This window comes from Podarcis erhardii, assembly GCF_964252035.2.
Source record: "Podarcis erhardii genome assembly, chromosome: 1".
NCBI classification, from domain to species: domain Eukaryota; kingdom Metazoa; phylum Chordata; class Lepidosauria; order Squamata; family Lacertidae; genus Podarcis; species Podarcis erhardii.
Genome location: NC_138497.1, coordinates 33,301,317 through 33,325,196, shown reverse-complemented (window position 1 = coordinate 33,325,196; position 23,880 = coordinate 33,301,317). Strand labels below are relative to the sequence as shown.

The 23,880-nt window shown below is 41.7% G+C and overlaps 1 protein-coding gene across 4 annotated transcripts in view; it reads left to right on the top strand.

Annotated features, from left to right (window-relative positions):
• The window catches only part of MIPOL1 (mirror-image polydactyly 1), a 194,399-nt gene extending 173,850 nt beyond the window's left edge, over positions 1-20,549 (top strand). For all 4 annotated transcript variants that reach the window (XM_081863746.1, XM_081863747.1, XM_081863748.1 and 1 more), the window contains one exon: positions 19,478-20,549. In XM_081863746.1, the coding sequence (XP_081719872.1) occupies positions 19,478-19,544 (67 nt within the window). In that variant the 3' untranslated portion in view covers positions 19,545-20,549. The remainder of the gene's footprint in view (positions 1-19,477) is intronic.
• Positions 20,550-23,880: the final 3,331 nt, after the last annotated feature.

The following is a 23,880-nucleotide window of genomic DNA, read 5'->3' as shown; positions in this document are numbered from 1 at the left end:
GAATATGTGAATAAAGGGCACAGTAAAGTCACTGGATTTTGTGACGGTGGGTGTGCAAACTCAGTCTGCCTTAGGGATTAAGGTTTGTGTAGAATTAAGACTAATTGCAATGTATAAAGGAGGTTGTGTGTGATCCAACTGAGAACTTACAAAGTTTATTTAGGTATTTAAGACTGATTGCACACATCACAGTTGTTTTAAACCCTTCGGTAATCCCAGTTATTACTCCACTCAGGAAAATTCATTTGTACAGAAGGATTTTTCCCCAGGAACTGACATGTACGGTATAGTTATAAGTTATAAAGAAAGTCAGCTGTCTACTAGATGAGTTATCACTAGGGTATAGCCAAAGTATACAAACAAATTTTAATAGAAAGTCCAGGAATTTTAAAGGCAAGACATATTCTTAAGAGTTGTTATGTTCTGCTGTGTACCAGTATCCCAACAAAGCAATTTCTATGAATAGTTATGGAAAATTTGTCATATTAAAGCAATAGAAAAGCTTTACAAAATTAGTTAACATACGTTTCCCTTCCCCAATATTTTGACCCAAACTAGAATTGTAGAAGTTGAAGGGACACCGAGGGTCATCTAGTCCAACCCCCTGCAATACAGGAATATCCACTGAAGCACCCATGGCAGATGGCCTTCCAACCTCTGCTTAAAAACCTCTAATGAAGAAGAGTCTACTACCTTACCATCAAAAAGTTCTTCCTGATGTTTAGTTGGGAATTTCCTTTCTTGTAACTTGAATCCATCTTGTAACTTGAAGCTGGATTATATTCTCAAGATCACTGACCCATTTGGCCCAACAGTGTCTACTTGTGGAATGACTAACTTTTGGTCTTCCAGATGATGTTGCGCCCCATCATCAGCCCTAGCCAGCAGGGCCAGTGAGGGAAGCTATGGTCCAACAAAACCTAGAAAGCCACAGGTTAGCCCCCTTTGTCTTGTCTGATTGACAGGGTTGTTGTTTTTAAAGTTCTCAAGAAGAGGTATTTCACAGAATTCCTCCCAGTCTGAGATGATAGGAATTGGATGTGAGATGATGTGCAAGGTGTGAGCTCTATCGTTAAGCTACAGTTCCTCACATTTTAACATGTATTAATGTCATGTCTGCATCTTGAAGGATCTGCTAATATATACCTCACAGGGCGGTGAAGAGCCTGTGGCACTGCAGGTGTTCTTGGACTACAACAAACATCAGCACCAGGAGCATGATTAGTCATCAAGGATGCTGGGAGTTGTAGTCCAGCAGCATCCTTTTTATTTATGCATTTATTACTTTAAAACCATGTATCCCACCTTTCCAATGCATTTGCATCACCCAGGGCAGCTTCCAACATTTGAAAGCTAACAAATCCCACACACTGGCAGGTTTAAAACTGTATAAAGCATTATAAAATAAAGATATATTTTTAGTATTGTTCACATGATGGCATGTGGGGATATGCATTTCTGAGGTCTGAATTTACACCCCAATACAGTGGTACCTTGGGTTAAGTACTTAATTCGTTCCAGAGGTCCGTTCTTAACCTGAAACTGTTCTTAACCTGAAGCACTACTTTAGCTAATGGAGCCTCCTGCTGCTGCCGTGCTGCCGGAGCACGATTTCTATTCTCATCCTGAAGCAAAGTTCTTAACCCGAGGTAATATTTCTGGGTTAGCGGAGTCTGTAACCTGAAGCGTATGTAACCCGAGGTACCACTTCATTATTAATATAGTTATGTACATCCCAAGGAAGTCACTTCATTGTTGCTAATACAGTGATTTGACTTCACCTCTGGAGACACACTCCACTTCTCTCAAGACAGACAGATGCCAACAACATTTTTATAAGCCTGGTTAGCTCTAGAAAGAAGCCACACGCAGCAAATGGATGGTCCCAATCAATTTTGCACATGTTCCTTCATAAATCCATTCCAGCCTGTTACTACCTTAATCTGTCATTTTAAAAATAAAAATCCCCTTCAGAATTCATATTTTAAAGATTATTTTATCACAAAATATGTACAGGTATTTCATTTTTATCTCAATATGTAAATTTCCAAGCATATTTTCTATTATTATTATTATTATTATTATTATTATTATTATTATTATTATACCCCACCCATCTGGCTGGGTTTCCCCAGCCACTCTGGGCAGCTCCCAACAGAATATTAAAACCACAATAAAATATCAAACATTAAAAACTTCCCTAAACAGGGCTGCCTTCAGATGTCTTCTAAAAGTCAGGTAGTTGTTTATTTCCTTCATATCTGATGGGAGGGCGTTCCACAGGGCGGGCACCACTATCAAGAAGGCCCTCTGCCTTTTTTTGAGCCATGAACCCCAAGAGATAATAAAGTGTTAGTCCGCAAGGTGCAAATCAGGTAAGTTCACCTCAGAAATCAGAGAGCAAAATCCTCAAGCATCCCTAGCTGCAAGGAGCTTGCAGGGTGACATAAACTGTAGCAAAATCACCCTGCATATTCTAAAACCTTCCCGCTTCTTTTTTAAAAAATGGAAGAAGTGGAGAAGAGAAGACAAATAACTTGTGGAAGCTGAGTCAATGTAGATTCAGAATAATGTTCTCATGTAAGACTAAATATGAATCAATATTTGGTTTTCATATCTCTATAAATTAATGTCTGGTTTCTGTGAAGGTAGTGATGGTTAACTCAGCCAGGTGGAAAGATTGCAGATGCCAATTTTCTTCAAAGGGTGACTGATTTGGCCACTGTAAGAAATATTGTAATTCATTCCTGGGCATCGGAACAGATTCTGGAAAAGAACAAATATTTAACCGAAAGCCCCCACCAAACAAAACTAAGGTGTGAATAACTGAATATATTTGGGGGGGGGGATTCTTCATGATTCTTCAGTTTTCCTTTTAAAAAAAACCACTGCTATCACACAGCAATCTCATTATAATAATTTAAAACATTAGGAGAATCATGGACCATGGTCTCCGCTTTCTTGAGGAAGAGATGGCTTGTACCTCACTGCAGTAGGCAAGAATGTGTTTGCTGAGAATCTCATGAGCCTGATCAGGAGAGCTAGTTTAAATTAAATCCAGGAGGGAGCGGGAGAGAGAATATTACAGATGACGGGAACACCTGGTACTGGGGTTTAATAGCTTCATTGATGTTTGGGAAACTGAGATGATGCTCCAGAAACATGCTAAATGGCACAAGATTACAAGAAGAAAGCAGCTTAAGGGAATGGCTCATGACTTCAGTTGTCTCTATACTAATACACAGAGTATTGGAAACAAGCAAGCAGAATGCAAGCAAGTAGCATGCAGGAATTTTCTTAGGTGATCTCCCATCCAGACTTAAACAATTGCTCCTAGCTTCAGCAAGGATGATGTGTCATGTGGCTTCACACCACACCTTGGGACGATAGCTTCCTACCCCATTTCCAACTCGCTTCCATTGCCAGTGCACTTCCAAATGTCTCTTGTACCTTTGTGTGAGAGCCTGTGGTCAGAAAACGCCATCATTTTGTTTTGACTGAGCCTAATTCTTTTTTAGAGTTTAATAAGAATAAAAAAAATTTAAAAACCTGTCAGACACAGAACTCAGGCTCTCAGCTCAATTATTCCACATGTCAGTATGCAATTTAAACATAGTTCAAGATGGTGGTTACACAGTTCAGCGCTCTCAACATCTAACACACACATCCTCTTTACTCTCCTTTTGAAGAGCAGGGCAGACATAGTCAGAGCAATTCTCATCCCAAGCAGCAGAGCTGGGCAAGCAAGTGGGCACTCTTGCAAGCAGGCAGGGTTTGCTTGCACTAACACATTTGATTGTGTGTCCATGAAGTCAGGGCAGACTCTGCTTTGCCGCTTCACTGTCTGTCTCAGGTTCACCTGCCAGGCAACCTCACTCTCAGGAGATGTGGTTTAGGGGCTGGCTCTGTCAGCTCTTCCTCTGTCAGCCAGTGTGGTGTAGTGGTTAAGAGCGGTAGTCTCGTAATCTGGGGAACCGGGTTTGCGTCTCCGCTCCTCCACATGCAGCTGCTGGGTGACCTTGGGCTAGTCACACTTCTTTGAAGTCTCTCAGCCCCACTCACCTCACAGAGTGTTTGTTGTGGGGGAGGAAGGGAAAGGAGAATGTTAGCTGCTTTGAGACTCCTTAAAGGGAGTGAAAGGCAGGATATCAAATCCAAACTCTTCTTCTTCTTCTCTGGGGTGTCCAGCACCAACTCAATGGAGGCACCACCTGATTTGGACCCTCCGTGTCCACAGTTTCAGCAGCCTCATCTCATTCCACTTCCCCCTCCAACCTGCCAAAAGATCTCCACATTGCCCATAATGAATTCAATGATAAATCCATTTTCCTTCACGGAATGTGAAAGCACGTATCAGGTTTCCATACCATCAGGTCCCTATGGGCTTCCACACGCAACTCAGATTGTTGGTTTTGACCTGTATAGCCTTTGCTTGAGGCATTAAAGTTCAGTTACTTTGGTGCAACCTGAGCATCAGGTAGAAGCAGTTCCACCCCCTCTTTGAGCTGGTCTGGTGCCAGTGGAACTGTTGAGATCCAGCATTTGTCATGTTTTATCTGCTTTGAGTTAGACATTTCTTGTCATTTCAATGCATTGTTATTTGTTCCAAACCTTTTGAGATGAGGCAATCTAGAAAAGCAAGGAAGAAAGCCAGTGGGCACCTTCTTAATTTGTCCAACAATGCTTCCAGGTTCATACAGAGCCACCTACTGTGCGGCTAGTTCATGAACTCTGCCTGAGCAATGCAATCAAAATATTACTTTCTGAAAAAGTATACAGTATGGATTTTCCAGCTTATGTGAAAGTTGAAAAGACAAAGCAGGTATTCTCTCATTATTTCCTCAAACAGTTCTTTCAGCTGTTGTGCGTACCTGAAGAGGTCAAGAAAAAGTGATCCTTCCAGATGTAGTAATTAATCACATTACCGGCTGAAAATATCAAATCAGGGTCCTTGATTATGATGGATCATCACATTGTATCCTGATGAAAATGCACAGATGGGAACGGAAGTGAGGATTAAATCAAGCTATTCTGGGCAACCTTCATAATGGCATATCCTAACTTCCTAAGCCCTAGTGCTGGTTATCTAAATATTATTCCAATGTGTTTTTGTAGCCATTATGTAAGTCACGTATCACAATAATGCTTCTTTCTCCATTGTTAACTGATGATGTTGTGGTGTGGCACAATGTGCTTAAAATCATTTTGATATCATGAAATCCATCAAAACAGAATTGATTGAATGGGAAGTACACAATATCAGGTTCATACCTCTGGTCCTAATTAAACTAGTGAATAGAAATCGCTGGATTTTTATGATGTGCAATAATCATAGCATTTACATAGTATATTTCAAGTGTTCCAAACGCTTCATATAGTCTATACCAGCCTTTCCTAAGCTGGTGCCATCCATATGTTGTTGAAAAACAACTCCCAACATCCCTAGCCGCTGACCATGCTGGCTGGGCTGATGGGAGCTGTAGCCCCAAACATCTGGAGGGCACCAAGTATGGGAAAGTCTGCTGTATTCTTTTTCACCCCTACAATTCATCTAGTCTACTGAAATAAAATAAAATAAAGTCAGGGTATGAACTATGCTTGTTTAAGTACAAATCAAGGCATGTTCTAAAAATCCCCTTGTATGTGATATTCTATTTACTACTGATAAAGATTTGTGGTATATATATAACATGCATTGGAAAGACTAATAGAAAGAAAGAAAGAAAGAAAGAAAGAAAGAAAGAAAGAGAATGTAAGGAATTATAGTGCTCTCTGGGTAAGAGAAGAAAAATTGGGAAGGCAGGATTACCGTAGTTGTCTCTTATGATCACCACTACCCTAATAGAATATGAATGCACACAACGTAGAACAGCAACTAACAACTAGGAAAGTCTTTATTTATAGATCCAACAGTGAAGTTACAAATTAAAGGCACCTTTGGCTCATCTAGGGCCTTTAGTATGGTCATAAAGATGGTATCAGGCGAAGTGGATACTGTTCTGTACTCTTAAAACAGATAAAGATAATTTATTAATATAAAAGCAAATGTAACATATGGGACATTCCATCACTGAGATGTTTAACAAAGCTTCAAGCCGATGTGAGGCACACATCCTCTCTGGCCAGGCTAGGTCACTCTGGAAGTATTTGTTGACTCGTGTGACAACCACCAAGGTTGGTGCAGATACAAACTCCACTGAGCCAGTGCTCTCTGTTTAATTAAGAAGGAGTGGATATCTGAACTATTTCTTGAGAAGCCAGTTGTATTCAGTTGTATGCAGAAGGAAAACTACATAGCCTTTTTTCTAATGTAAATAGGTTTTTGTAAGGATGTTATGAGAACCTGGTGGACGTGTTATGAGGGCCCAATTCTTTCTGCTTATGAAGAGCTTGGTACTAGAGCTACTCCTCACTGGCTCCAGTTTCTGTTTCCATCTCTGAGAAAAATGAAATATTGATGTTTGCTGAGAAAGTCTTGAAAATGTGTGGACGGGTTGGATAGTGGGGATGAGGACAATGGTGAAGTGATGGAGCTTAAGTAAGTTATGTGTGTCTATTGATTAATAAAAAGAGAATAACTTGTCAAAATATAAACCTTTGACCGCATGTGCTCAATCTACATATCATTTTGGAGTCATAGAGCTGGCTCTTTTTAATATAGAATCACCAATGTAAGAAACAGATGAAAGAAAACTATGGTGATCTGAAGGCTCCATAGAGCCCTCTGCATGCATAACTTAATCACATGCAGGGACAATCGCACACTGTGTGAACTGTAGCTTCTCTTACAGTAGAGCATGGTTGTTCATAGAGCTGGGATCTTTAACTTACTTGTTTGTCACTTATGCGCAGCTAACATCCCTTAGATAATGTTCACTACTGCATTTCATGAAAATGCAGGCATCACTGGAACATCTTCCCCCTGCCAAACAATAAACTGTATTCTATGAAAATCAAATGTTTTCCAAGTCAACATAATCCCAACACCCAATTTCTGACCCGAGTGTTCATTTACAGTTTGCTTATAACAGCTTCAGAGAGATGGAAGTTTGTACATTGATTTATCAATGGCAAAATATACCAAGCAGACTCAGTAAACTGGAAAGGCAAGGTTAACGGCTGCTGCTGTATAACATCAGCTTGTTGTGGAATATTTCAGAGCAAACCCAGATGTTGGCATAGTCAAGTTAAATAATGTAAGCCACCAGCCCAGCAGAAACTACCATTCAGCAAGACCAACGACACAAAACAAATTAGATCTCAGAGTTGTATGCTTTGTCCAAAACTAAGAAGGATGTTTACTTAGTGTTTTAAAATCCATAATAACTGCTCGATAACTGCAAACTATTAAATTACCTTTTTGAAAACAGTGTTTGCTAATTTGAATAACTGCTATAACTCACTTTTATATTATAAAAGAGGCAAGCATCCTGGCCAATTATTGTTTGCTAAAATTACTTCTTCCCAAATATAATAAATGGATAGTGTTTTGGTTTTTCAAAATGTTTTTTCCCTTTCATGTTGTAAAAATCATTATCAGACAGTGCTAAAACTTGACTGAACAAATAAAGTGTAACTGCTAAAAATGTTTGAAAAAATATGCAAGGCCACCTTGAATAGATAACAAAAAGATATATCAAGTCTTTAAAATGTATTTCTGTTAATTATGGAGTTCTGCCAGATGCCTTACCTGAGTCATCGGGCAGAAGCACCGCTGATGGTTTCAGATGAAATATGTCCATATAAAAATATTACTATTTTTTTCACAATCCACTTAAATTCCTGCTGCATAAAAGTTGCTGAGCAGTCCTGTTTATATCCATTGATAAAGATGGTGCATATAACTTAAGCTTCAAATTGTATATTCCTTTTTTTTTTACCAGATAAAAGTTTATCAGAGTTTTAAATCCTTCCCAGTTTTGAAGGGTTCTGGTCTAATTTTAAGAAAATTCAGTATTCTTTAGGAGAAAACATAATAAAATACTGGCCATCTTGCCAAAATTTTGAGCTGATTTTTATCTTTGTGAATTGTCTTCACCAACAGACAATGGCACCTATATGTGGGTTGAAGCAAAGGGCTCACTGAGGTTGTCCTTCAGCCTCTGATAAGTCTTATTTCACACACACACACACACACACACAATTATTGAAAAAGTAATAATGAGAATAATGCTTCTGGTGTCCATTACAGTTCTTTTGGGCACTTCCAGATGTCACTCTGATTCGTGGTGTGAGATTGTTCTGTTCTCTTGTAAGGCAATGTGATTGCTTGCAAAGGGGGGGGGGGTAATTTTATGTCATAAGGACGATGAGAGAGAATAAAAATTAAAAGGACACAGTGCCAAAAGATTTGTTGCAAAGTTTGCCAAATACGCAATACAGAGTGATGGAGAAGGAACAGTTTGTGTTGGTTATACTGTCCAGAGGATGCTTAATGGAGGACACTTGGTATTTTAAACCAGGACTATAAACAATCAGAGAGGACACACAAGGGAGCGGCAAGCGTTTAAGTCATCATGGAATGCTTGTTTAGAACACACAGAACTTGGAATATGATGCTCTGAAACTAACACCATTAATTTTAACAGGTCATGGGCTCAGCACCAGTGTTTCCGGAGACTCTCATCTTATTTAAACAGTGCTGCAAAGCATGCCTTCAACTGCATTTTTACATGATTCGCCTGCAAGCCTACCAACAATTACAAAAACCCATAGGCAGCCAATCTGGGGTTCTCCAGATGCTGTTGGATGCCAGCTTTCAATAGTCCTAGCCTGCATAGCCAATGGACAGGGATGATGGGAGTTGTAGTCCAGCTCCCATGCTTGTTACCCCTGCTTATAACCATGCCTCACTGGTTATTGATTGGTGGAAAATACATTTATGAAAAAGGACAACGGGTGATCCAGTGTTGCAGGGAGGGAGCACATTTTGTCCCATTCATTTTCTGCCCTTAAGGATTTAATTAAACCAACTTTTCAAAATCTTGGGGCAGAAAGTCACTCTGAAAGATGAGATCACTTGTTCACTTTTCATGACAGCTTTGAAACCTACTTTTCTCCCATAAAAAGCTGTAGTGAAATTGACAAGACTCATTCACAGTGCCAAGTAATATCAATACAGATAGTCCACAGTTCTGTCGCGTGGACTCAAACCATCAACTTTCTGATCTTCTGTGAGGTTGCCAGGGTGCATGGCCTCCAAACAGCAACAAGTGTAAAGCAAAAGATCAGAAAACTATCACAAAATACAGCTTCTGCTCATAAATAAACAAGATGGATGATCTGTTACTCATAGGTAGGAACTGCTTTGGGTAAAGACAAATAACAATGATGAGAAAGACCACTATGTGACTAAGCCCACAGTTCTCCCCACAAAAAAACAAAATTGACCATCTGAAGAACACCTCATAGCTTCAGCTAATTTTAGAGATAGTGATATTGCATGTTTTGATCACTCCTAGATATAATGTGGTGATTTTTTTATGATGCATACCATAGACAGGAAGAAACCAGAGGTCAAAAAACCTCTAGTTTTGCGCTGTATTTGCTGTGCAACAATGCAGAACACTGCTAACAATCATATTTTGCAAAATAAATGTGCAGCTCCCATTGGTAGTATTTCTGATATTGCATGATCAGTGCATGAATGTGGCCGTGTAAGCCCCCTCAAGAAGAATTACAGACCTAATGTAGTCCGCTGGTGATGTAACTACAGTTCATATGAACCTAGGCTCACATGCATTAGCAAACAGTTTGCCCATGAAGCTGAGCTAACTGCTACAGACAGCATTTGTACTGAAGTATTTATTAGTTTGAAGGGAGGTGAAATCACTGATTCCTGAAGAATACTGGCAGTGCCCTGTCTTGGTCCCTTCAAAAAGTCATGAACTTCAGCAAGATTCACACTCCCCTAACTGTGGGGCAATTTCCACTAAAGAGCAGTCATCCCAGAGAAGAAGAGCATTCAGTGTTATACTCATATATAGCACAGAGGTTAGGGCCAAAACCTCATGTTGTCAATTTGGTGTCTAGACAGCAGCTAGGATATAAGGTACAGAAACCCAAATAGTAGTTCTTTTTGAACTTTTTGGGACCCGATTTCCAGAATAGTAGCTGTGTTAGGCAACTGTACCAAAAACAACAAAGTCTGCATACACATTCCCTGTTTACTCTGCATCCTGTGCCCTCCCATCACTGGTGTGAGAAGCGATGTACACACAAAATAAGCCACAATCCTTTATTTATCCTGTTGCTTCCTAAGAAATACTATCTTTTGATGTGTCCCCCCCCCCACAAACCAGCTGTGATCCAATGAAAGAAACAATGGCCTTGCTTCATTTTAAGCCAGTAGCATGTATACAACCAAAGCATCTCATTAGGGTTGACATATTTCAAAAAGTGAAAATCCAGACACAAATGTTGTTGAGTTTTTTTGGCAAAGTAGTTGTGTTTGCTTTTTTTAAAAAAAAAAATTATGTTGTGCGCTTTTTTTTTTTTTTTGCAAAATCTCAAAAATAATGAAGTTTTTGAGGTATTCAACAAAATCTATCTGAAGAAGTGTGCATGCACACGAAAGCTCATACCTAGAACTAACTCAGTTGGTCTTTAAGGTGCTACTGGAAGGAATTTTTTTATTTTGTTTTGACCATGACAGACCAACACGGCTACCTATCTGTAACTGCAACAAAATCTAGAATTCCGACATGGCTTGCCATACGTCCAGATTTTCAAGGACATTTCAGTGATTTCCGCCTGGACCCTGCTTCAGACTGCAGTATTCCAGCTATGTCTAGGAAATTCTGGACATATGGCAACCCTAGTCTCATAGCACTGTAAATGACTAATAATGCTGCCATATTAAATTTGTTATAGGCAAAGTCCTGTTTCCTGCTCTTATTCTGAATAGTACATTCAGGTATTCGGTTCATTTGTTGTTGACTTTATATCCCACCTTTCACACCCTAGTGAAACTCACAAAGGTAATGATGAAAATGTTTGTTTACTTTTGAAACTTATCTCTCTTCTTTGTCTTAAGACCTCAGGGTGGAATCCAGTAATAACACATAAAGCCGTCAACAAATATCAAAACACAACACAGTTCTGCACATTTAGAAGCAATAATTTGTCACTGTTCCTGCACAGGCAAATTATTTGAGGTTTGAAAGCCTTGAAGAAACAGGTCATCGCCACCACCATCTGTTTATTTGTATATCACTTTTCCACAAAATTGTGCCCATGGTGGATCACAACGTACCAAATGAACAACATATTGCAATTTTTAAAAAATTCAGAATGGTTAGAAATAAGTGTGAGGTCAGTAAGTAAATACAAAAGTAAATAAATCCATGCAACATTGTTTCAAGACAATACAAATAAGCTAACTTAATTTTAACAGCTTGAAACTAAACTGGAGAATAATGCCAACACAAAGATAAAATGGAAGTTTAGAAAACTGAGGGTGGGGGTGTCACCACCCCAAAAAGGCATTCCACAGAAGAGCTCCACAGTTAACTTACTGCTTCATGGGGTAGTCATAGAATCATAGAGTTGGAAGAGACCACAAGGGCCATCGAGTCCAACCCCCTGCCAAGCAGGAAACACCATCAGAGCACTCCTGACATATGGTTGTCAAGCCTCTGCTTAAAGACCTCCAAAGAAGGAGACTCCACCACACTCCTTGGCAGCAAATTCCACTGCCGAACAGCTCTCACTGTCAGGAAGTTCTTCCTAATGTTTAGGTGGAATCTTCTTTCTTGTAGTTTGGAACCATTGCTCCGTGTCCGCTTCTCTGGAGCAGCAGAAAACAACCTTTCTCCCTCCTCTATATGACATCCTTTTATATATTTGAACATGGCTATCATATCACCCCTTAACCTCCTCTTCTCCAGGCTAAACATGCCCAGCTCCCTTAGCCATTCCTCATAAGGCATCGTTTCCAGGCCTTTGACCATTTTGGTTGCCCTCCTCTGGACACATTCCAGTTTGTCAGTGTCCTTCTTGGACTGTGGTGCCCAGAACTGGACACAGAACTCCAGGTGAGGTCTGACCAGAGCAGAATACAGTGGCACTATTACTTCCCTTGATCTAGATGCTATACTCCTATTGATGCAGCCCAGAACTGCATTGGCTTTTTTAGCTGCCGCGTCACACTGTTGGCTCATGTCAAGTTTGTGGTCAACCAAGACTCCTAGATCCTTTTCACATGTACTGCTCTCAAGCCAGGTGTCACCCATCTTGTATTTGTGCCTCTCATTTTTTTTTTGCCCAAGTGCAATACTTTACATTTCTCCCTGTTAAAATTCATCTTGTTTGTTTTGGCCCAGTTCTCTAATCTGTCAAGGTCGTTTTGAAGTGTGATCCTGTCCTCTGGGGTGTTAGCCACCCCTCCCAGTTTGGTGTCATCTGCAAATTTGATCAGGATGCCCTTGAGTCCATCATCCAAGTCGTTGATAAAGATGTTGAATAAGACCGGGCCCAAGAGAGAACCCTGTGGCACCCCACTAGTCACTCTTCTCCAGGATGAAGAGGAACCATTGATGAGCACCCTTTGGGTTTGGTCAGTCAGCCAGTTACAAATCCACTGAGTGGTAGCATAGTCAAGACCACATTTTACCAGCTTCTTTACAAGAATATCATAGGGCACCTTGTCGAATGCCTTGCTGAAATCAAGGTAGGCTACATCCACCTCTCCCTTGGGGCAGACCTCCTTCCCAGCTCTTCCTCACCTCACACCTGCAGTGGGAATAAGATTGCCACTCCTCCTTCAACCCCCACATACACTCCTCATTTTGATATATTTTTTCTCTCACCAAACATCTCTTCCAGCGCTGTCCTCAAGACACTTAGAAACCTGGTCCAGGCATCAGGTTGACAGCATTGATGCCAGGACAGGGGGCGGAGAGTGAGTTTCGTAGCTGATGAAATTCTGAGGGGGTCCCTCCATTTTGCAAGTCAAGCCACCAGAACAGGGCCTCCCCAGCAGACTTCAAGTCATGGGCAGGAAGAGCCACAAGCCTTTGGGGGCTTTGTATTTAACAACCAGATCCTTGAAGTGGACTCCGTAACCAGTGAAGTACTCTGAGGATGGGTATAATATATCATAATAATGGAAGAATAACATAGACAAGTATCCACATACTCTTTGCATTTCTTCATATTTTGTTCTGCAGCTCCTGTCTCTATGATGCTTGTAAAAAAAAAAAAAAATCTCCAGAACTGCATATTATGTCCAGGGGTGATCAAATTTCCCCTTCATTTGGGTTGCAAGTTATAATTGTGATGGAAATGTATTTGGTTTATATTCAGGAGAACATCTCTGATTACAAATATGTTACAAACAGAGCTTGTTCATAAATCCTAGATATATGGAAGCCTAGAAAGTCTCTCACGGTTGCTGCTCCATCTCTTTCTCTCTCCTGTCTTTTACATACATCTGTGATCGGCGTGTGTGCCAATTTCTGCAGCCTCCTTGATCAAGGTGACTTCTTTCAGGCCCAGCACAACAAAGTGACTGGAAACCAGGCAGACTCAAGTACTGCTCAGCGGTGTAGCTTTGGGAAAGTCACCATTCTTAGTGCTAAAAGGTAAAGTACCCCTGACCGTTAGGTCCAGTCGTGACTGACGCTGGGGTTGCGGCGCTCATCTCGCTTTATTGGCCAAGGGAGCCAGCGTACAGCTTCCGGGTCACGTGGCCAGCATGACTAAGCCGCTTCTGGAAAACCAGAGCAGGGCATGGATACACCGTTTACCTTTCTGCCAGAGCGGTACCTATTTATCTACTTGCACTTTGATGTTCTTTCGAACTGCTAGATGGGCAGGAGCTGGGACCGAACAACAGATCTAATCCACAACTTAGCTAAATGCCTAAACAAAGTTGTTCCAAGTAAACGTATTTGGCATGATACTGCTTTATTACACATTTTAACTATGGATTTGTGTACTTTAGAGGGGTTGTTTTATTGTGTATTTTAATTATGGATGTTTATATTTTAATGGTTGTGTAAATTGATGTTTATACTTTTATAAGTATTTTATGCTTAGAAGCCTAATTTGGAATTAAACAGTATGTGAATTAATAAACTATTAGAAATGAATAATGGTGATGCTGGCTGCTTAAATACTATTGTTTACTTTTTATAACCTTTTATGAGCACGGTCTTCTTTGGCGATCACTCGTAGCCGAGTAAGATTGTCTTCGATAAACACGGTTTTAACAGTGAGACCGTAAGTGACTGTGGAGGCCAATTCTCAATCCACACGTCCTTCCACAGTGGGGACATAGGTTTTCCCAGGTGGGAGTTGTTCACAGTGAGGGTTTGCCGAGCGTGCCTTCCTCTTAACACGTTTCTCCCTTTCGTCCTGAGTTCAAGTGCCTTCAAAACCCATGACACCTTAGGTAAAGGCTGTTCTTCAATTAGAGCACTCACAGGCCAGTGTTTCCCAGTTGTTGGTGTTTATACTACATTTTTTTAGCATAGTAAAGTCCCGGCTTCAGATCTTGCCTCTGCTATTAATTCACTTGGTGACCTTAAGTGATCCCAGCCCCAGCACAGCACCTTTGGGCAGCTAATAGGTACCAAGAACCTGATGGGGTCCACTGATGCCCTATGGCTTATGATTCCAATGCCAGTTGGCTTGAAGCTACCATTTTAATTTCCTAAAGTGCCCCTGGCACAGTGACACACCAGTACATTGTGGGAAATTTTAATGGCAACTTCAAGCCACTCAGTTTTGATGGCAGCACTGGCATCCACCACTGTCCTTACCCCACCATGTAAACCTATCAGGGCCCACTGTCATCAAGGCTGGATTATCCCTGGTGCAACTGAAGCAATTGCATCAGAGCCAATACCTGCTAAGCAGTCCAGAGTCTGAGCTTCCATTTGAAAAATGGGCCTGCTGAAACAATGAGGATGATAACCTGTGCTCATTGGCCAGCTGGCCAATGTGACCTGTCTCCTGCTGTTGTGCAGTGCACTGGGCACTGTGTACTGTGGAATTTGCTCTATATGGTGTGTGTGTGTGTGTGTGTGTGTGTGTGTGTGTGTAGGGAGAGAGAGAGAGTGCACGCTTTTGGAAGAGCAGCCAAAATTTTATTTTGGCCAGTCCAGCCCAGTCTGGTTGTAATATCCCAAGTACTATTTTTGAATAAAAAGCATTTTCTTAGATAAATAACTTTTCTCTTCAAGTGTAATTTGCTGCTTTTGAGATGTAGATTCTGCTTTGGGTCCATTTCTTTCATACCCAGAAAAAGCTTAATTTCTCTTGTTACCATTCATTAAACCTGCAACTTTTTTTTCCGGAATAAAACAAAGAGCAAAGTGGTCTTGCATTCCTGATGCGTGGTGTGGTCTACCTCATTTTGATGATAGCCGTCATCATTCATCTGAAGAGCCATAGCCATGATTGCTAAGCCTCATTATTTTCAATGAGGCCTGACAGTTTCAGAGTTAACCAGAAGACAGCAACTTTCATCCTATGGGTATTTCTTTTCAAGCATGGGTGACTCCTCATTGACTTGTCAGTTGTGGTGTTCCCTGATGGTGGTTGGTCGCATCTCCTTATATGTCTGTACTCTTGAGGCTCATAAGTAAGCCCTCCAGCCATTGTCTTTCCCATTCCCTTCCCATGCATGGTATTACTTTGCTGACAAATGTTGGTGGGCTTTCTTCTGTTGCTGAAGGGGAGAAAATGAAAACAGGACAAGAGCCACATTGAGGTGGAATGTGTTTTGCTGTGGCTGCCCCCCAAGAACTGAGAGACAACTCCAGTAGCATTACCTGTGGATGGGAGTGCGCTAAGCTTGCCCCCCCCCCCGAGGAATTCCACAACTTCCAAATATTTGCATCGTCTTCCATAATAAAATGTTTGCACACTAAGAAGGTACCACAGTGTTTAGCCTGTCTCTCTCAGGTTTCACGCAGACAGGCTAGACTGGTACATTCCCAGCTTTTACATCTTAAGCAACGTTGAGCCCACACAGACATCTGAATTGTTAGGTCTTCTCTTTCATCGTGCCAAGTGATAAGAAAATAATTACATATCACTTACGAAATGGTGCAGAAGGAACTTGTTTTAGCTGGGGCAAAGGCTCTCCATCCAATTTCAGGCAGTTCTGCCACCGTGCTGCGGCCACATACAATTCCACCCTCACTGTTCAGAGGGAACCTGATCGTCTAAAATGGGGGGGGCATGTTGAGGGGGTATAAATTAGAAGAGGAGAAGGGGAAAGAATGGTCACCTCCTGCTTGTGCAAACTTTGGACCACCCTCCATTAAAAATAATGCTAAAAACTTCCAAATCTGCTGCCTGATTCATCAGGGAGGACCAACATACTCTTGTCATGGATTAAGCTTATCTGAATGTTGCAGCCCTCATTTAAAAATAATGATTTTTAAGTTTCAAAAAAGTAACTTTTCAACCCTGTACACACACTTGAGGTTAAGCCCCATTGGAATTAGAGCAGGCATAGGCAAACTTGGCCCTCCAGATGTTTTGGGACTGCAACTCGCATCATCTCTAGCTAACAGGACCAGTGGCCAGGGATGATGGGAATTGTAGTCTCAAAAAACATCTGAAGGGCCAAGTTTCCCTATGCCTGAATTAGAGGGGGTTTTAGACACATACAGAAGGGTTTTAGTTCAGTGGGAAAGCATTCTGGAGGTTCAGTGTTTGGAACCTGCATGGGGAATTCCTCATCATCCTTTATCCTACTGGGACCAGTAGGCATCCGCTTATTCCAAGTAGCCATGAGCACATCTGCAAGTATGCAGCCTTCTGTTGCTCTCCTGGTTCACTTGACCTGCATAAATTTCTTCAGTATCACAGAGCATAGAAAAAGTAGTTAAACCTCTCTGTCACCATTTCCTGTTTCTTGCCGAAAGCCTTATTGCCTACCACTCACCCCGCCCCCTTCTCCCGTACCAATGTTTTTACGTAGTGGGTGGATTCCTAATCTAGTTTCAGGGATGAAGTTTTCTGAATAGTGCAATAAAAAGCACAGTTGTAAGGAGCCTAGAGTCTCCTGGAAAATGTGAGAGTTCCGATACCTAGTGTGCACCTCTGTCAGTATCAGATACTTCTGCTTGGATCACTAAAACCAAAGCAGCTATCTTTGTAGAGCTTGCAGTTATCTGCTATAAAGTTCACGTTCTCTCTCTGTGTGTGTCTGTGTCTCTGTCTCTGTCTCTGTCTCTCTCTAAGGTTACCAGATTTTTTTCAAAAAATCCGGGGACACTTTTCTTTCTTTCTTTCTTTCTTTCTTTCTTTCTTTCTTTTTTTTGAAGAGGGGGGAAATATTTTAAAAACATTTTTTTAAAAAATAAAGAAAGAAATAATATCTTCTCTTCTGTGGTCTCCTCTGTCGCGCAGCCTTCCTCTAGGCCTCAGCCTGCTCTCTAGCTGCCATGGAGTAGGCTTGGGTTGGTCCTGGGCTCGGCCATGTGTCCTTGGCCTCCTGGTGCTCTCCTACCTCTCCTCCTCAGCGGCAGCGGCACGGCAAGGTCAGGGCTCCCCTCTTTTTTCTTCTTCCTCTTTCTCTCTCTTCCTTCTCCTTCTCTTCTCCTCCTCACTGTGTCAGCTCCGGGGGTTTTACTGGCCCCAGAGCGCCGCTGGGCAGTTGGCTGGGTGGCCAGGCACTCTTGCTCCCAGCTCGATATGGGTTGTGGGAGGGGGTGAGCGGTTCCCCCAGTTGATGCGCCGGGCATCCCCGGTTCCCCCTTGGCAGTGGCAGCGGCAGTCTCAGCAGCCTGGAGCCAGCCTGGTAGCACAGTTGGCTCTGGCTGGCTTCAGGAGCTGCTCACTGCCATTGTGCCCGCCATTTTGCCTCACCGGAACTCCCCATATGATGTGTCTTGTGCCAATGAAGCAATCACACAACATTCATTCCCTACTAATAAATCTACAGCACTTAAAATATAAATCCGAGGACATTAAATGAAATCTGAGGACATTCCGTGGACGGATTTTGTTCGGGGACAGATTTGTAAATCCAGGGACTGTCCCCGGGAAACGGGGACCTCTGGTAACCATATATATCTCTTTCTCTCATCCACAAGAACAAATTCATTTGCACTTAACATTCTTCACATATGATGGACATGATTTCCTTCTTGTATAACTATGTTGATGTTTTTAGCTTTACTGAAGGCAATTTATTGAAATTCCCAATGGCAAAAAGTACTGTATATTTTAATATCCTAGTGTTGGATTTGCTCCCCTTCTCTCAATATATGTTTTTATGCCATGCGGGGGGCGGGGGCGGAGAACCTTCAAAAAACGTTTGATACATTAACAAAGGAAATTGCTAAAATGTATTGTTATTAGAATGTTGGTGGGTCCTGGGATTAGAATTGTCTGGCACCCAGCTTAAAACCCCAAGCCTTGATTAAATTCTAACACTTGCAGGATCCAGCAATTAAAGGGGTCTGGCACCCACAAACTCAACAATATGATATAAAATTAGTTTTTAATTATTGCTTTTTTTTCTGTGTTCTTGGTGGTAGCTGTAAGTCACCTTGGGTCCCTGCCAGGGATACAGACGGAATATAAATAAATATTCTTATAACAATAGTAATAATACCTAATCACAAATAAATGACACCAAAGGGACACACATTCCAACCACACTGTTTTACATTAACTGATCTTTAAAATGTTAAAATCATGTTTAAAGATCCGGAAGGAGAAATGTCTTTATTGTTTTAATGTTAGGCGCCAGGTGAACCTTCCTTGGGAGCCTGTTCCATAACTGGTTTTTAATAACATGTAAATGGGGCGGTGGATGAGCTGGGCTGCCAGAAAACTAGGTGGGTATTATAGGGAATCGTGGTAGATGGAAGAAGGGATAGGAGGAAAAAGGAGGAGGCCTGATTCTCCAACAAAGGGCTTCCACCTTCCCTATCCAACCATCTCACTAGTTTCTCCAATTCTGCAAATGATATTATACATTATGATGTATAGGGAAATTTAAATATGCAGCATGCATTCAACTAAAGCTTGTTGGTGGCTGAGGGAGAAACAGGGGCAGAGGTATTTTAAATGACAAAAGAGAATTGGGTGTTCCATGTAACAAGAGCATCAGGCACCAAAGCAGGGTTCCCCCCTGCCCCTGCCCCCCCCCCAAACAGGAACCAAATTTGCTGCTTGTGTGAAGGCATCTCTGCAAGAAGCTTCACACACAAGCAGTCGGCAGTACTGTGCAAACTCGAGAGATGCGGGGTTCTCAGATATTGTGTTTACTACGAAGTGGGAGATGAGTTAACACGCTCTTCTGACTGGGACGGGGCTGGGCTGTAGGTTAAAAGTTCCTCGCAAATTGTCTGCATTCTGCCTTGGGAGCCTGTCTCTGTTACAGTAATGCTTTGTTTCCTAGCATGACCACCCCTGGGACTTATTGGTCCAGAGCAAACACTGTCTCTTTCAGCCAGGACATTCCTAATATTAGTTTCCTTTTCTTCACTCGCCTCCCCCATTCCAGGTTGCAAAGGCTGGTGGACGTCCTAAGGAAGAAGATTGGCGCAGGGACCATTAGGACGGTGATCTGATAGAAAACTCCAGTCTGGGGAAGCATTCACATCTGGTGACCAGGCTGCTTCATTCAGCGCTGTGTAAACATTAAAGCCTTAACTTAGCAAACAGTTGTTAGAAGTGGGACACTCCAACGACATTCCAAGCCGAGATAAAATCAAATCATAAATGTTTAACCACTTGGCTGCTGAGTTCTGTGATTTGTCCAAAGGTATACCAACGAAAATTTATTTACTTTCATAGCAGATCTGTTTTGGTAGGGTTAGCAAGCCTTTGAGAAAGTTTGTGTGTTGCATACACACGCACACACTATGGGCAATTGTTTCTAAGTGTAGCCTGCTTAGTCAGGTCTTACTCTTTCTGCCTAATATTCTTATATTCTTATAAACCTTTCAGATTATTCTTGAACTCTAAATCCACTGGGTTGAATATAAATACTGAAATTATCCGATAATGCTAGAATTCAAGATGTATGTAAATGATAGGAGCTCGGAATAAAAATATACATCTAATATCTTGCAAAATGTTGCATTTTCTCTTCAAGAACACTGTTCGTTTTCTGCCAAAACTGTATAGGTTAATGAAAATTGTCCCTGTGCAGACACACTGAAGGGAAGGCATACGGACCATTTTCAGGAAAAATTAAAACATGTCAAGTAGTAGTAGATATATCCTGATAACTTAGCAAATTCTTTATGTTCACATCTTAATTGTTCAGTATGTGATTTCTTTGGAGATTCCCAGTCTCATGTTGTACAGAAGCAAAGAAGATTCATTATGTCTCATTTAAAGCAGTCCTTGTTGTTATGAACCCTCTCAAATAAAAGCAAACAAACTGGCGATATGATTAACCTCCCGCAAGAAATGTACGCCCGTGTCAGTTTCCTATCATTTAGAATTGCCCAGGCAATCTCTTTCTCCAGCTTTCCTTGATTATTGTTTTACAGATTCAGTGAAAAAGATTATAATGGGGAAAATGAAGGATTGAAGGAAATAAATACCATATGATGTATTTGCTGTGAGTCAATGATTCCTGTTCTGTTTCATTCTCGTTAACTTGGTTTATCCACTATTGCATCTCAGTCTCTGTGGACTTGCACATGTGTGCACACACTAAAACTGAGCTACAGGGGTGAGTAACCCATGTGTGTATCTGTACATCCATATTTCTCTGTCCATTACACACATCCGAAGAAGTGGGCATTGCTCCTTGAAAATACAGTACAGCATTTGTTCCTTAACATGTCTCAGGATTTTTGATCTTTTTAATACTACAAATGTACATGGCTATTCTTGGCATAGTACAGAGTAACATGGCTGCTCTTGAAGGAAAAATGGGGGGAGGGGAATCTATTGAAGATTCCAAGATTCCAAGCCCTGCTGCAAAGTTCATCCTCCAGATTCTAACGTCCTTCATACACGTGGGTTGCTTATGGTCTGCAAACTCCTTTCCTCTCAAAAAGGCAATCATGAGCAGATATCAGAAGCTGCTTGGGCTAGAAACTAGGAACTTTTGGTTCTGTGTGCTTCAGCTGCATGTGATGAGCTATCAGAACTGCAGCTTAGGTTCCATCCATCCAGGTTGCCCATTGGGCTGACAGGAAGCACTATATAAAGACTTCCTGTTTACACTGGGACCTTGTCTGGGCAACAATGGCTTCCTAGCTCAGGGGTGTTCCTGTGTGTCCTGTCTTGGTTGCTCAGTTCAGATTCTGGGCTCAACTCCTTGTTCTTCTTGGCTCACCTTTGACAGCTGCGTACAGCTCAGCATGACAGACTGGAATACGGTTTATGTCTCTTGATTTACGCAGGAAATGTGAGATGCTTTCTAATTTGCACACTGATCATGATCGTTCTTCCTCCTTCCCAGGGTTCAAAGTAAGAGCCTGTCCCCCCCGCCCGCCCACCCCCACTGGCTAAGATAACAAATGTAATTACCATTGCGAGTCGTGTCACTATTCCTTCAATGCTACATGGAGATACTGTGTATTTTTTCAGCAGGATTGCACAGTGAGTTGTGAGCCATCCATGGTCCATGTCATGGTAAAATATGTAAATAGCATCACGTTGTCTCAGAATAAGAGCATTATTAAAGCTTTCCAGCACTGTAATTAGATTCATGGTAAGCCTCCCCTAAGCCCTCACTAATTAACTATACTGCAACAAGTCAACTTGAACAGGAAAGAAATGGGGACCTTGCATCAACCAGCAATGTTTCCCATTCGGCCCCAAATCATAACCTGACTGTGGTATTTTGTACAGTGGAATCCCTCTCCCATGACCCAGCCATCCTCTGATATCTTCCCCCCTTCTAAGAAGGGCAGGGCATCTTCCATCCCAAGGCTGACTTCCTCAACCTAGACTCACAAGGCCCTAGAACCCTCTATTAAGTTGGTGTATCGGGGCAGTGTCAGTGGGTTGCCCAATATATTCAGCACTGCCAGGGTGATCTTTATCCCCGTTCTCCATCTTGTACTCCTCTTATCTTTTTGCTATCATTCTCCCTTCCCCTCCTCCCCAGCCCCAGGTTAAGAACCCTGCCTTAATGGGCTCTTCTGGTGAGATTGAAAGCGTGCACACACACATACACACACATATATACATATTATACACTTCGGGTGGGATTTGCCTAATAAGACACAGCAGTGCAAGCTCTGCACATGGAATTCTGCTTATGCAAAAGAGCTTCGCCCCTCTGCCCCTGTATGCCCCCCCCCCCCGAAATAGACTCATGAGGGTCAGGAGATCCCCCTAGTGCAGGATGCAGGGGAAGAAGGGGAATTTGTTCCATCTGGCAAGCTGGAATTCTGGCACTGGTGGAACAATCAGAACAGGGTGGTGTTGAATTCCTCCTATAGGCCCATGTGGCTTAGTGCAGTGATGTAGGTGCCAAACTTTTTTTGTGCATGGTTCCCACCTTAGGCTGGAATGTGCAGGTGGAACCCAGCTCCCATGTATGCATCGTCTTTGCATATGAGATTCTGTTTTGCTCTGCATCCAAAGGATGGAAGGAATTCTATCCGTTCTTTAGAATCTAAAATTTAGGTATTGGTAAAATTGCTTACCTATGTTATATTACACACTGTAGGCATTTCTCCATTTAACTCTAGGTCTGTGTAAAATGTTTCATTTTTTTTAAAGAGCATTTCATTAGTGAAGCCCTCATGAACCTCCCAAAAGTTCCTTACTTGTTTTAATTTGATTGGAAGTCAGTTGTAGTCTTCAACAGTCTAGACTTTTCATTCTTCAGTTTTGTTGGAGCTGCACGTGTTCCAGGAGGCTTTTAAACAAATAGTTGGAATGGTTGAATGATTTACATTGCCAGTGCCTAGCTAAATATGTAGCCTTTAGAAAAGATGTGGTTTATTTTGGCACGGTTTAAAAAACTCAAATATTTTAAACATTTGTTAAGTTCAAGCTTGCACATTTGAACTAGGAGTATACGTTCCAAAATTGGATCTCAGGTTACCTGTCTCTTACCCTTTTGTAGATTGTAATCCTTTTATTAAAATAGGCTTTGTAAAGGTTGCTTTTAAAAACAATTCAAGGTGAAGGATTGTCATTGCATGAATGCAAGTCAGAAATTAACTGTAAAAATCAAGAAACGGGGGGCTTCAAAACTTTGTATTGATAGTCCAGATTTCGTTTTCTCATCACCCCCTTTTTTACAGAATAAATACAGTGAAAGAGTACGTTCAGAAGAAAGGTTTCTTTGCAGTCAATGTACCTGGTCCTATTCTTGCACCCTCCAGCATGGTTAAGACATGGCCAGGAAAGTCATCAGCACAAGTAAGACACAAGAGATCTTCCCATCATGAGCTCCTTAGGGCAGGCACAGGCACACATCTGATGCCATGTGGCTCCAGCCACTACTCTGTGCAGTCCAAGAAATGTGGAAGCCAGTGCGGTGCCACAGCTTTCCATGGAGGTAAGTTCCTGGCATGGTGCTAGTTCCTGGAGATGAGATGCAAGATCTGTGGGCCATTTGCATACAGAGTGATCTCAGTGCATGGCTGGGTTCTACCCGGTTTTATCTATTTTGCATGCATGTTTGAGTCCGGGAGAGGGAGACTGTCCCATCCTATCCCAGGGGTTCAGAACTCCATGGAGAGATCAAAATAAATCTCTTTCCCTCTTCAGGAAATTCCTAAATTTTACTCAGAGTTATAGCTCTTTCATCTCTTGGCTTTTGTTATTGGAGTTCTGGTACATTAGCAACACTTTTATTGCTACATTCAGATAGACTGATTGGTAAATTACGGCTAACCACAGTGGATTTCCTGACTCGGATCTGCTGAGTGGGGTTGTTTTTTTGTCTTTGTTTTGGAAGGACACCTATCAGAAAGTATGAAT